We start from the raw sequence: 14197 nt of genomic DNA, 5'->3' as shown, positions 1-14197 counted from the left end.
TGAACTAATTTACATCCCCACCAGCAGTGTAGGAGGGTTCCCCTTTCTCCACATCTTTGCCAGCATTTGTTGTTGTTTGTCTTTTGGATGGTGGCCATCCTTACTGGTGTAGGTGATATCTCATTGTGGTTTTAATTTGCATTTCTCTGATGATTAATGATGTGGAGCATCTTTTCATGTGCCTGTTGGCCATCTGAATTCCTTCTTTGGAGAACTGTCCAGATACTCGCCCATTTTTTCGATCAGTTTATTTGCTCTTTGGGTGTTGAGGCGTGTGAGTTCTTAATATATTTTGGATGTTAACCCCTTATCAGTTATGTCATTTACAAAAATATATTCTCCCATCCTGTAGGCTGCCTTTTTGTTCTACTGATGGTGTCCTTTGCTGTACAGAAGCTTTTTAGTTTGATATAGTCCCACTTGTTCATTTTTGCTTTTGTTTCCCTTGCCCGGGGAGATGAGTTCAGGAAAAAGCTGCTGATGTTTATATTCAAGAGATTTTTGCCTATGTTTTCTTCTATGAGTTTTATGGTTTCATGACTTACGTTCAGGTATTTTATTCATTTCAAGTTTACTTTTGAATATGGAGTTAGACAGTAATCCAGGTTCATTCTCTTCCATGTAGCTGTCCAGTTTTGCCAACACCAGCTGTTGAAGAGGCTCTCATTTCCCCATTGTATATCCATGGCTCCTTTATCATATATTCGTTGGCCATGTATGTACGGGTTTAAATCTGGACTCTATTTTATTCCATTGATCTATGGGTCTGTTCTTGTGCCAGTATCAAATTGTCTTGATTACTGTGGCTTTGTAGTAGAGCTTGAAGTTGGGGAGTGTAATCCCCCTGCTTTATTCTTCCTTCTCAGGATTGCTTTGGCTATTCGGGGTCCTTGGCGGTTCCATATGAATTTTAGAACTATTTGTTCCAGTTCATTGAAGAACGCTGTTCGTATTTTGATAGGAATTGCATTGAATCTGTAGATTGCGTTAAGCAGGATGGCCATTTTGACAATATTAATTCTTCCTACCCATGAGCATGGGATGTATTTCCATTTATTGGTGTCTTCTTTAATTTCTCTCATGAGTGTCTTGTAGTTTTCAGGGTATAGGTCTTTCACCTCTTTGATTAGGTTTATTCCTAGGTATTTTATTATTTTTGATGCAATTGTAACTGGAATTGTTTTCCTGATTTCTCTTTCTGCTAGTTCACCATTAATGTATTGGAATGCAACAGATTTCTGTGTATTAATTTTGTATCCTGCAACTTTGATGAATTCAGTTATTAGTTCTAGTAGTTTTGGAGTGGATTCCTTAGGGTTTTTTATACACAGTATCATGTCATCTGCAGTGACAGTTTAACTTCTTCCTTGCCAATCTGGATGCCTTTTATTTCTTTGCATTGTCTAATAGCTGTGGCTGGGACCTCCAGTACTATGTTGAATAACAGTGGGGAGAGTGGGCATCCCTGTCTTGTTCCCAATCTTAAAGGAAAAGCTTTCAGCTTCTCACTGTTAAGTATCATGTTGGCTGTGAGTTTGTCATATATGTCCTTTATTATGTTGAGGTACTTGCCTTCTATACCCTTTTTGAGAGTTTTTATCATGAATGGATGTTGAATTTTGTTGAATGCTTTTTCAGCATCTATGGAGACGATCATGTGATTTTTGTCCTTCTTTTTGTTGGTGTGGTGGATGCTGTTGATAGATTTTCGAATACTGTACCATCCTTGCATCCCTGGGATGAATCCCATTTGATCATGGTGTATGATCTTTTTGATGTATTTTTTAATTCAGTTTGTTAATATTTTGTTGAGTATTTTTGCATCTCTGTTCATCAGGGATACTGACCTATAATTTTCTTTTTTTGTGGGGTCTTTGCCTGGTTTTGATATTGGAGTGATGCTGGCTTCATAGAATGAGTTCGAAAGTATTTCCTCCTCTTCTACTTTTTGGAAAACTTTAAGGAGGATGGGTATTATATCTTCTCTAAATATCTGATAAAATTTAGCAGTGAAGCCGTCTGGTCTGGGAGTTTTGTTCTTAGGTAGTTTTTTGATTACCAATTCAATTTCATTGCTGGTAATTGGTCTGTTGTTATTTTCTGTTTCTTCCTGGGTCAGTCTTGGAAGGTTGTATTTTTCTAGAAAGTTGTCCATTTCTTCTAGGTTATTTAATTTGTTAGCATATGAATTTTCATAGTATTCTCTAATAATTCTTTGTATTTCTGCGGTGTCCATAGTGATTTTTCCTTTCTAGTTTCTGATTCTGTTTATGTGTGTTGACTCTCTTTTTTTCTTAGTAAGTCTGGCTAGGGGTTTATCTATTTTGTTTATTTTCTCAAAGAACCAGCTCTTGGTTTCATTAATTCTTTCTACAGTTTTATTCTTCTCAATTTTATTTATTTCTTCTCTGATCTTTATTGTGTCCCTCCTGCCACTGATTTTGGGCCGCATTTGTTCTTCTTTTTCTATTTTTATTAGTTGTGAATTTAGACTGTTCATTGGGGGTTCTTCTTTCTTGAGATAGGCCTGGATTGCAATATACTTTCCTCTTAGAACTGCCTTCTCTGTGTCCCACAGAAGTTGGGGCATTGTGCTGTTGTTTTCATTTGTCTCCATATATTGTTTAATCTCTGTTTTAATTTGGCCATTGATTACTTAGGAGCATGTTGTTCAGCCTCCATGTGTTTGTGGGCTTCTCTGTTTTCTTTGTGCCATTTCTAGTTTCTTACCTTTGTGGTCTGAGAAGTTCATTTGTACAATTTCAATCTTTTTGAATCTACTAAGGCTCTTTTTGTGGCTAGTATGTGATCTATTCTGGAAAATGTTCCATGTGCACTTGAGAAGAATGTGTGTCCTGCTGCTTTTGGGTGCAGTGTTCTGTAGATGTCTGTTAGGTCCTTCTGTTCTAGTGTGTTGTTCAGTGCCTCTGTCTCCTTACTTTCTCTGGTTGTTCTGACCTTTGAACTGAGTGGTGTGTTGAAGTCCCCTAAAATGAATGCATTGCCTTCTATTTCCCCTTTAATTCTGTTAGTATTTGATGTACATATATCGGTGGTCCTGTGTTGGTTGCATAGATATTTATAATGGTTATATCCTCTTGTTGGACTGACCCTTTTATCATTTTGTAGTGCCCTTCTTTGTCTTGTGACTTTCTTTGTTTTGAAGTCTATTTTGTCTGATACAAGTACTGCAACTCCTGCTTTTTTCTCCCTATTGTTTGAATGAAGTATCTTTTTCCATCCCTTGACTTTTAGTCTGTGTATGTCTTTGGGTTTGAGGTGAGTCTCTTGTAAGCAGCATATAGATGGGTCTTGCTTTTTTATCCATTCTGTAACTCTATGTCTTTTGATTGGTGCATTCAGTCCATTTACATTTAGGGTGATTATCGATAAATAGGTACTTATGGCCATTGCAGGCTTTGGATTTGTGGTTACCAAAGGTTCAAGGGCAGCTTCTTTACTAACAGTCTAACTTAACTCGCTTATTATTCTATTACAAACACAACCTAAAGGTTGTTTTTTTTTCTCCCTTCTTTTTCTTCCTCCTCCACTCTTTATATGTTAGGTGTCATATTCGATATTCTTTGTGTATCCCTTGGTTGGCTTTGTGGGTAGCTGATTTAATTTTGCATTTGCTTAGTAAGCAAATTTTGCATTTGCTTAATTGGTCTACTTTCTTTACTGTGGTTTTATTTTCTCTGGTGACAGCTATTTAGCCTTAGGAGCACTTCCATCTAGAGCAGTCCCTCCAAAATACACTGTAGAGATGGTTTGTGGGAGGTAAATTGTCTCAACTTTTGCTTATGTGGAAATTGTTAAATCTGTGCTTCAAATTTAAATGATAATCGTGCTGGATACAGTATCCTTGGTTCAAGGCCCTTCTGTTTCATTGCATTAGATATATGATGCCATCCTCTTCTGGCCTGTAAGGTTTCTGCTGAGGAGTCTGATGATAGCCTGATGGGTTTTCCTTTGTGTGTGATCTTTTTTATCTCTCTGACTGCTTGTAATACCCTGTCCTTGTCCTTGATCTTTGCCATTTTAATTATTATGTGCCTTGGTGTTGTCCTCCTTGGGTCTCTTGTGTTGGGAGATCCGTGCACCTCCATGGCCTGAGAGCCTATTTCCTTCTCCAGACTTGGGATCTTTTCAGGAATTACTTCTTCAAAGACACTTTCTATCCCTTCTTCTCTTTCTTCTTCTTCTGGTACCCCTGTAATGTGAATATCGTTCCATTTGGATTGGTCAGAAAGTTGTCTTATTATTCTTTCATTCCTAGAGATCCTTTTTTCTCTCTGTGCCTCAGCTTCTCTGTGTGCCTGCTAATTTCTAACCCATTTACCGTCTCCTCTACCTCTTCTGCTTCTAAATCCCTCCATTGTATGTTTCATTCCAGATACTGTATTTTTCAAAGTCTCTCTCTCTTTCTTGAATTTGTCCCTGAGATCTTGGATATTTTTCTGCAGCTCCGTTAGCATGATCATGATTTTTCTTTTGAAATCTTTATCAGGAAGATTAGTGATTTCAGTTTCACTGAACCTACTCTCTGGTGTCTGAGGGATTTGGGGCTGAACAAGGTTCTTCTGCCTTTTCATAATCCTCCAGAATACTGTGGAATGATAGCTTTGTGTAGGCGGCGCCCTCTAGTGCCCAGAAGCTCTCCTCTCCAGAGCTGCCCAGCACCTGCAGTGATGGTTGAGGTTGCAGGCGAGTGGTGCCGGTGCCTGCCAGGATCAAAGAGCTCTTTCCTGCTTCCAAGATGCAGTGCCTGCCTCCATTGCCAGGGCCAGGGAGCGGAGTGTGCAGGGAGCAGTTTCTTGGCTATGCCCCTGTAGCTGCTGTAGGCTGGGCTGCCCTCTGGCTGGCCTGGGGTTGATGATGGGGGCAGCAGGCTTGAGAGCTGGTGCCAGTGGGGAGGAAGGAGCGGCAGGCTGCGTATCAGTGGGTGGCCTCAGCGCTGTGTTGCAGCCAGGGGAATGGAGGGCATGAAGCGCCCCCAAGTTCCCAACCTGCTGGGCTGAGTGCACCGGGATGATTTTGTCCACCTGTCCTTTCTCCTGAGCAGAAGCTCTGTGTAATCCTTGCCCCTTTCGCAACCCTCTCACTGTTGGGAAGTCTTTCAAAGCGCCCACCTTTCCTTTGTCCCAGAGCGGCTCATTGTGGGTACCTGTTCTCCACAAATGGCTGAAATCTCAGTCTCTCCAAGTATTCCACCTGTCTTTGCTTTCCAACCCCTGTCATCCCCAGAGGACCATGCAATGTGGGTTCATGTTCCTGGAGTAGATCTTCAGCAGTCCTAGGCTTGCACTCCTTCCTCACTCCATTTTTCTTCCTCCTGTTGGTGAGCTGGGGTGTGGGGAGGGCTTGGGTCCTGCCAGATCACAGCTTTGTTGCTTTACCCTTTCCCATGAGATCTCTTTTCTCCAGATGTAGGCAGTCTGTTGCAGTCTTCCTTCTGGTCACTCGTTTAGGATTAGTTGTATCTGCTGTATTTTCATATTATATGTGGTTTGGGGAGGAGATTTCTGCCTCACTTCTCATGCCATCTTTTTCTGGTCTCCCCTCAGGCTGCTTTTATTTGCCTGTCTTCCACCCCACATGCCTTCTTCCCAGGCGTGATCAGAGGCAGGGCTCCCTTTCCAGGGAGAAGGAACAGGCCAGAAGACAGAGCCGAAGGGATAATGGCAAAACAACAAACCCCAAACACAGAATTTAAAACCTGGAGCTGAGGTGATACGATCAGGGTGTCCTCATGTTGCAGAGCGGGTACGTTCCTAAAATGTATTGCTGTATCTTACCATGAGGATACATAAAATCTGTCCAAGGTGCATCCTGGCAGCGGGTTTCAGACTCAAGAACAGAGAATTTTAATCCTCATTTTCAGATGGAGAAACTATAGTGTGACGCCTCCCTGGCAGTGCCAGGCAGCGAACATGAGCATGTTCCACATCCCAGAGTTGTGGTGGGTTGAGTTTAGAAAGGAAAGTGGGTAAGGTGAAGGTGGGGTGCCTGCAGGCCACAGGCCACCCAGCATGCATGGTCGTCAATAGCACACACAGACACGGCCAAGATGGGCTCATTCCTGCTGAGCCACACCCTCGTCCACACCCAGGTCACAGGCAGGGCCAAACTGGGCAAACACTGGGCCAGTGGGACCCTTTTTCCATATCACACCCTGTGGCCCCGCCCGTCCTGGGGAAGCCTCATCTGCAGGAGGCTGAACATCAGTTACCTGGCAGGCAGTCCCTGCCACCCTGTAGCCCATGCAGGGCTGGCCTGACATCCAGCGCTGGGGCCTCCTGCTGGGCCCCCACACCTTGAAGATGGGTCACATGGTCAGAGGAGGAGTGGGGCCACCCTCAGGCTTGGATCCTGCAAGCAGAGCTGGCAAAGGGGCCAATACCCAGCTGGGGGCAGGTGCAGAGACAGCACAGGAAGGGTGCAGTGTCCAGGGACACTGGGGGTGTTACCTGGAGATTAAGGGCCTTGAGGGCTCAAGTCACCACAGCCAGAAGGCTGTGTTGGGGGGCCTGGCAGGCAGATGAACCCAGGGAACCCAGGCCCTGCTTCCAGCCCCTGCTTGTGAGCTCAGGCGACCCCACGGAGCCAAGGGGCAGCTCCTGGCAGATCTGGGGCAGGCAGGGTCATGGCGAGCCTGGATTAGCAGACTAAGGGATGGAGGGCCTAGCCAGTGCTGACTTCCCCATAACTGAGCTTCAAGGGGAGTGTGCCACTACAACCCTGGCTGAGCCCTGGGTGATGTGATGGGGACTGTCCTTCAGTTTAGTTTGAAAACAACGGGCCACTGCCTTGACCGCCTGATTGAGGGTCTAGGCAGCCCCCAGTCCCCAGCCCAAGCCAGGCTGGCAGAGAGGGCTGGAGGCCGCTCTGGGACACAGCTTGCCTGGCAGGGTGGAAGGGTGCAAGGGCCCCTGGAGGCTGGAGAGACAGCAGCCACTGGGCCTCATGGGCACCAGCCAGCCAGGGGAGTGAGGACCTGCCAAGGTCCAGAAGACAGAGTGGCCGCAGCGGATCTGGGGCCCTGGACCTGCCTCTCCAACCACCTGAAGTGGCTCCTGCTGGAGGCAAGAACATGCAGACCCGGAATGTCTGTGACCTGCAACATCCCCATTTCCTGGAGGGAAGGTGAAGGCAGCCTCCCCAGAAGTCTCGACGCCCTTGCTCTGCCACATGAGCTGCACAAGGAGAGGCTTGCCTTTCACCTTGGAAACTGGGAAGCTGGGTCTGTGGACGGCACACGCCCCACCCGCCTGCCACCACACTGGGGACTTCCCAACAGAAACATGCATTACCAAGCGTGGTGTGGCCACTCTGCAGGGCACCACGTCCCATCGTGTCCCACCCCTCCCCACCTGCCACGCATGCTAACCCCACAGCGGTGCTCAGGCCAGGGCCTCCGAGCCCACTCACCCCCTCTCCTCAGCACTGTTTCCTTTGGACGTTGACTGACTGCACCCCAAAGGATGACGAAGCCTTTAGCTACACCAGAGCCACCTTGGGGTTTGTTCTGAGAACTCTCATTCACAAATGATTTCTAAACAGAATTTCTATTTTGATTGGAATCCTTGTCCAAAAACTTGGCAATACAGGTAAATACATTTCCCCTCATAAAAAGGGCCTTTAAGGAGCATGCCTCTTTCAAGGGCCTCTCCAGCTGGTCCACAGCTGTGAACGGAAGGTGTGCCCCATGGGACCAGGGCCAGGTGGTGTCTTCCCTGTAGAACAAAGTGACCAAACACCAAGGCAAAAAAGCAGCAAGTGGATCAAAAAAAGGTTTATTTGAATATTTAATTTAAAAAAATCATACCTATGAGATGTGCTACAGAAATTTAGATACAGTAATTGCATATAAAACCCGACCTAACTGTGGTAAAGCAAGGATCCCGCAGATGCACTTCAGGGAAGAGGCCACGCCCCTTGTCATGAACGCCCCAAGCACCCAAGGCCATGCCATGTGCCCCCTTGGACACTGCCCGACTACGGGCAGGCGTCGCTGGGCTGCTGGTCTCTCGGGAAGGCAACGCGCCTCACGTGGCCTCCACAGGGGCATCTGGGTCAGAGCCCTCCCTCTGGTTCACTTCGTGTTTGTAGCCAAGTCACTCAATCAAGCATTACTGTCCTTTGACATATTTTGGCAAAAAAGCGCATGACTTCGATGGGCAGAACGTTTTAGGCAGTCTGTGACAGAGAAGGCACCTGCCCTCCCACAGGACAGACAGCTGGACTGCGCAGGCCAGGGCGGGGCGGGCAATCTGAAAGGACACTGAGTGCTGGGGGCGGGAGGAGGGCACAGCGTCGGGGCAGATGAGGAGGCGGCCTGGCAGAGGGACCGGGTCTTTGGGAAAACCTGTCAAATGCCATGAATGCAAGGCTGCCCCACATGATGCTAAGCTACCCGAACTCCAGCCGTTTCTGAGTCTGACTTCCCGCCAGGCCCTCCCACTTCCTCCAAATGGAGGCCTTGGGGCAGTGACTGCAGGCCAGTGCCCCCACACCGCCCAAGCGGCCCACAAAGGAGGGAGCGATCTTCGTGCTGGTCATGGGGTCCTGACTGATGACAGAGGGGCAAGGACAACACGCCAAGAGAACTACAAGTCCCTGAAGTGGCTCAGCGTGACATCAATTTGGCAAGAAAGGAAATACCTTAAACGCATAAAAATAATTACCCAAGTCCTCCTAAGAAACATGACCGCAATATATTAGCAAATTCTGTGGCATAAACATTTCCCAGGCATGAGCAGAAGCTTAAAATGTAAAGCAGGATGTGCGGCCCCGGGCCTGAGCAGGCACAGAAGGCAGGGCGGGCGGGCGGGGCCGGAGTTACTGCCGCAGCTCCACGTAGTTGGCCGGGAAGAGCCCGTACCTGCCCTTGCAGAGCCCGCGCCACCAGCCGTCATCTATCATTTCAATGTTGGTGATGATGTCATCCGGGTCGAAGGAGATTTCATCATCGCCCGCTGGAAGATGGCACAAGGGGGGACAGACAGTGGAACCCCATGCCCCCTGCCGGCTGCAAGAGCACGGGCTGGGGACAGGGCAGGGCCCTCACACCAACCACCTGCTTCGTGACCTGGCTGCAGCCCTGCCTGCCTGCCGTCCCCGGGGACCTGGGGGTGTGGCAATGGGCCAGGGTGGCTAAGTGGTCAGGGCCCTGAGGTACATGTGTGGGGATGGCAGGACTGGGAGGTGCTAGGGTAACTCACCACGTTCTAGAAGTTATCCAGACCCCAGAGTCTCCCTGCAGCACACACGGGAATATACGTGTGCACGTGTACGCACAAGGGTGGGGGGAAGTTCTCCCTCGGCCAAAGGCCGACCACCACGACTGGAGGGGACTGGAGAGGGACCCAGGGACCTGGGTCCCGGGACAAGATCCCAGAGGAGACAGCACCCAGACATGACAGGGTCTCCGCACTGGCTTCTGCACTGGGGAGTGTGCTTCTAACGGAGCGGCACACCCAGTTTTAGTGAATTCACATGGGTACTTGGGGGCACGGGGCACCCCTGTAGTGCAGCTATAGACTTCAAATGCTCAGAGAAACACTAAACAGGGGGTGTGCACATGCATGTGTATGTGTATATGTGTGTGTATGCATGTATGTAGGTACAGAGAATTTGTCTAACTCTGAAACTGCTTCAAAATAAACTATAAATTTTAAGTTCAAATATATATAAATAAATAATGTATAAAAATATAGTTGAAACACACCACTTACAATGTGACTATGAAATAGTAACTGACTTCTCTGCACTGCAGTGACAGTCTGAAGCCAGACGCCCGAGAGGGAGCCCCTGCTGCCCCCCCACTTGCGTGTGCCATGGGCCTCACCAGCCTGGTAGTCATAGAGGGCGATGGCTGTGATCCCGAGGTCATTTTCATACTCATCATAGGTGTTTTCCTCTGAAAACAGACCAAGACAAAGTGAGCAATGACCCAAGTTCCCCCAACGCCCACAGTTTTAGCCGCTGTGGGACGCCCTCCCCAAGGCAGGACTGCCGGGGCCCCGAGGGCCCCTGGGCAGAGCTCCAGGACACCAGCGCCTCCTGTCACCCGCAGGACTCCCGCTCTCTGGGGGCAAGTCCGATTCCCAACTCTGACGCTACCAGTATGGGCAATTATCTCAATAGGTTTTAGGACGGCTTTCAGTGTCTGATTTCCTGACGGGCTTCAAAGGATAACTTTTTAGATTTTAAAGACTTAGCACTTTGAGGAAGGGTCATATCCTAAGTGACGACCAGCAGGAAGCAGCTGGTCACACACCTCTCGTCACACTCGGGGAGGTGAAAGTGCTGCCCTGATGTTCTGACACCAGTTTTTGTATGACTCCACGCAGGGGAGAGGTTTATGTCAGATCTGTCCTAATAAGTAAAGGAAACCTCATCTTTAAAAATGAGAGACCAGTTTTAGCATTCATCCACCTGAAATGTCTGCATCATTCCCGAGTTTATAGAAGTCATCTTTAGACTTCAAGACACCCTGGCTTCCTGGAGCTGGACCCTCTGTGCCCGGAGAACGCCCACAGGCTTCCACGCGGGAGAGACAACGGAAGCGCCTTCCTTCATGCCCGCCCCGCCCAGCACCCCAGCACCGGTAGGGATCTTCCTGTAGCCCCTCAGGGGCCACGCCAAGCCCCCCGTGGTCCAGAGCTGCCCCAGCAGGGGATGAATACCCTGCCGACATAGGTGAGTGGGCAGGGCGGCTGATGGGGACGCAGACTCACAGAGGGGCAGGGGCTGAGGGGAATTTCTCAGGGGACCCCCACCTGCTGGATAGTGGCCTGGGGTGTCTGTGCCTTCATGAACGGACTCCAGAGCGTGGGCCAGGCCCTGCTGGCTGCTGGCCTCCTGGGGACTGCCGGCCTCCACGCTGTACACGGGCTCGGGCTCGGGCTCGGGCTCGGGCTCAGGCCCGCTCACAGGGCCTCCCCGGCTTGGCTCGGCCCCAAACAGCACCAAGTCCTGGGGGAGACAAGGAGATGTTCGAGTGGCCCGTGCTGGGTCACCGGCACATGGACAACTTTCTAGTCCCAGCAGGACTGAGGAAACAGACATGGGGACCAGGGGGCAATGCCTGCTAACATTCCGAGAACGCCAGGGTCCTGCCACGGTGAGGCAGCGTCATGAGGGCCACGTGCCATCTCCTCTTAACCAATCCCATCCTCCCACCCCAACACCCTGAGTCCTGGAGTAACTAAGCCACACGGCCCATCCAGAAAGGCACACCTGCCCGCGCTGCTGCTGCAGCTGAAGCCTGGCTCCCTGGGTCCTGGCCCAGACCTCCAAAGGCCACCCAAAGCCCCCGAGGACCAGCCACCCTCCCACACCCGACAGCAGCTTCACCCCACTTGCCCCGCTGCCCGGAGCAGCCAGACCCAAGGCTGCGGGGCTGTCCCAGCGCAACCCTCTGCCCCAGCCAGTGAGTCACACGCAAGTAGGCTGGGAGGAGACCCGCAGCCATCTATCTGCCAGTCCCGTGCCCCGCGCCATCTCCAGCCCAGCTCCACCTGCAAGCCCTGCCCTGCTCTGTCTCGGGCCTTGGGACTCGGAAGCCCTCAGGAAAGCTCTGAACTCTGTGCCATCACCTGCGGCTTCAATGGGTGCTTCCACCAGGGCCCACCCGAAGGCACCCTGGGGGTCACAGGACACACACGGGGGAGCTCCACTAAGAGCCACTGGTCAGGCGTGAGCTTTGATGGGAGGCAAGCAGCATGCGTGGGGGGCCCGTGGAAGCCATGAGGAAGGCCACCTCTGCCTTGGGCACAAGAGCCACTCGAGGATGAAACTGCAAGGCCCAGTGTCCTTTGGGCAGGTTTCCCCCAACACGAGGGGAATGGCCTGGAGAATGAGGGGCCAGGACATGGGGTGGGGGCGCCCTGAGCAGGTGAGCAGGTCATGGGGTGGGGGCACCCTGAGCAGGTGAGGTCTTGGGGTGGGGGGCACCCTGAGCAGGTCACGGGGTGGGGGTGCCTTGAGGTCTCGGGGTGGGGGTGCCCTGAGGTCATGGGGTGGGGGCACACTGAGCAGGTCATGGGGTAGGGGCGCCCTGAGCAGGTCTCGGGATAGGGGTGCCCTGAGGTCTTGGGGTGGGGGTGCCCTGAGCAGGTCTCGGGGTGTGGGTGCCCTGAGGAGGTCACGGGGTGGGGGCACCCTGAGCAGGTCACGGGGTGGGGGTGGCCTGAGGTCTTGGGGTGGGGGGGCCCTGAGGTCTCGGGGTGGGGGTGGCCTGAGGTCTCGGGGTGGGGGTGCCCTAAGCAGGTCTCGGGGTGGGGCGCCCTGAGCAGGTCTCGGGGTGGGGGCGCCCTGAGCACATCTCGGGGTGGGGGCACCCCATCAAATGGTGCTGCCTGCCGATCTCCTCGCCCCTCTGAGGACAGCATGGCGCTCAGGGAACAGCTTCTCAGCAGGACGTGGTGATAGGTATGGCTCAGAGCCCCTGCTGACACCGTGTCACGGGCCACAAAGCCACGCATGCAGCACTGCCCAGGGGTCTGCAAGGACATGGCTGCCACACAGAAGGAGTGGCAGTTCAAGGAGGGGACCCTGTGGGGATGTGGCTGTGGCCCCCACCCCGAAGCCCAGGCCCACAGCTCCCCCAATTTCATGGGCTACCTTTACGCCTCAGCTAAGTGAGTCAAGTGAGTATTTTTTGAGTCAGGGACAGGAGGGGACAGTGGCCAGTCCTCCAGGTGCGGGCACAGAGCAGCGTTTGGGGGGGCCAGTGATGGAGAAGCAAGGGGAGATCGGCAGCCCAGTGCCAGAGAGTTCCAGAAGGAAGGCGGTCACTGCCAAATGCAGCAGCGGGAGTGAGGTTAGGACCAGAGGGTGTCAGGAGCCCTCGCCAGGGGCACTGGGCTGGGTGAGGACAGGGACGCGTCCCAGGAGCCCAGGGGCAAGCTGTGCACCTGAGGCCGCCCAGCGCTCAGGGAGGCTGCTCTCCAGGCCTCCCTCTCGGACGCCACCAAGCAGAGCGGCGAGGGGTCTCCTCTGCATTCCCAGTGCAGATGAGGGAAGGCTGTCTCCGCATCAGACTCATCTGCAAACTGAGTGAAGACACCAACCTCACAGACAGGGCCTGAAGGCGGCTGCTCCCGGGCCGGCGGGGCCGTGGGGGACGCAGGGGCGGGAGGCTCCGGGGCTCTGGCTTGTTCCTGTGATTGAAAGACAAGCAGCGGTCAGAACACCACCAGGTCACCCCAGACTGCGTGGCTGCCGCAAGGACAACTGGATTTCAGAGAAAGGTCACACTCAGGCCGGGAGCACTCTCTGCCAGAGGGACGAACAGGAGCCCCAAGTGTGCAGCCCAAGCCCTGTGAGGTTTAAGGGTTTGCTTTGAAGTGAAGGTGGTGCAGTCAGACCGGTGTCACCTGGTGCCCGCCCCGCCCGCCACTGACAGGATTTGGGGGTCTGGGTCGATGTTGTTCATGGTACGTTACAGACTTGGGAGACCTTACAATGGGCCAGTACATTTTTTGGGTAGGGTGGACATGGATCTTTGCAGCCAGAGGGTGGACTGTGGTGGACAGAATGGCCCCTCCAAGAGGCTAACATCCCCATCCTCAGATCCCACGAATGCATGACCTTGCAAAGGGCAAAGGGACGGAGACATATGGGAACAAATGAGGGACCTGCGGCAAAGTTGCAGGATACAAAATTAATACACAGAAATCTGTTGCTTTCCTACACATTAATGATGAACTAGCAGAAAGAGAAATCAGGAGAACAACTCCATTCACAACTGCGTCAAAAAGAATAAAATACCTAGGAATAAACCTAACCAAGGAAGTGAAAGACCATTACCCTGAAAACTACAAGACACTCTTAAAAGAAATTAAAGAGGACACTAACAGATGGAAACTCATCCCATGCTCATGGCTAGGAAGAATTAATATCGTCAAAATGGCCACCCTGCCTAAAGCAATCTACAGATTCAATGCAATCCCTATCAAATTACTGACAGCATTCTTCGACAAACTGGAACAAATAGTTCTAAAAGACCAACAAAGACCCCAAATAGTCAAAGGAATCCTGAGAAGGAAGAATAAAGCTGGGAGATTAAGCTCCCCAACTTCAAGCTCTACTACAAAGCCACAGTAATCAAGACAATTGGTATCGGGACAAGAACAGACCCACAGACCAGTGGAACAGACTAGAGTCCAGATATTAACCCAAACATATA

At 51.1% G+C, this 14197-nt stretch overlaps 1 protein-coding gene across 5 annotated transcripts in view; it reads right to left on the bottom strand.

Moving 5' to 3' along the window:
- Window positions 1–7780: 7780 nt before the first annotated feature.
- Window positions 7781–14197, bottom strand: part of CTTN (cortactin) — a 29429-nt gene continuing 23012 nt past the window's right edge. For 3 of the 5 annotated variants that reach the window (XM_037011427.2, XM_073217281.1, XM_037011426.2), the window contains 4 exons: window positions 12924–13169; window positions 10785–10980; window positions 9851–9922; window positions 7781–8978 (listed from right to left, as the gene is read on the bottom strand). In XM_037011427.2, the coding sequence (XP_036867322.2) occupies window positions 8842–8978; window positions 9851–9922; window positions 10785–10980; window positions 12924–13169 (651 nt within the window). In that variant the 3' untranslated portion in view covers window positions 7781–8841. The remainder of the gene's footprint in view (window positions 8979–9850; window positions 9923–10784; window positions 10981–12923; window positions 13170–14197) is intronic. The other 2 variants (XM_037011430.2, XM_037011431.2) reach the window with 1 other exon arrangement.

Source organism: Manis javanica, chromosome 11, assembly GCF_040802235.1.
Source record: "Manis javanica isolate MJ-LG chromosome 11, MJ_LKY, whole genome shotgun sequence".
Lineage (NCBI taxonomy): Eukaryota > Metazoa > Chordata > Mammalia > Pholidota > Manidae > Manis > Manis javanica.
This window is presented reverse-complemented; position numbering and strand designations above follow the sequence as displayed.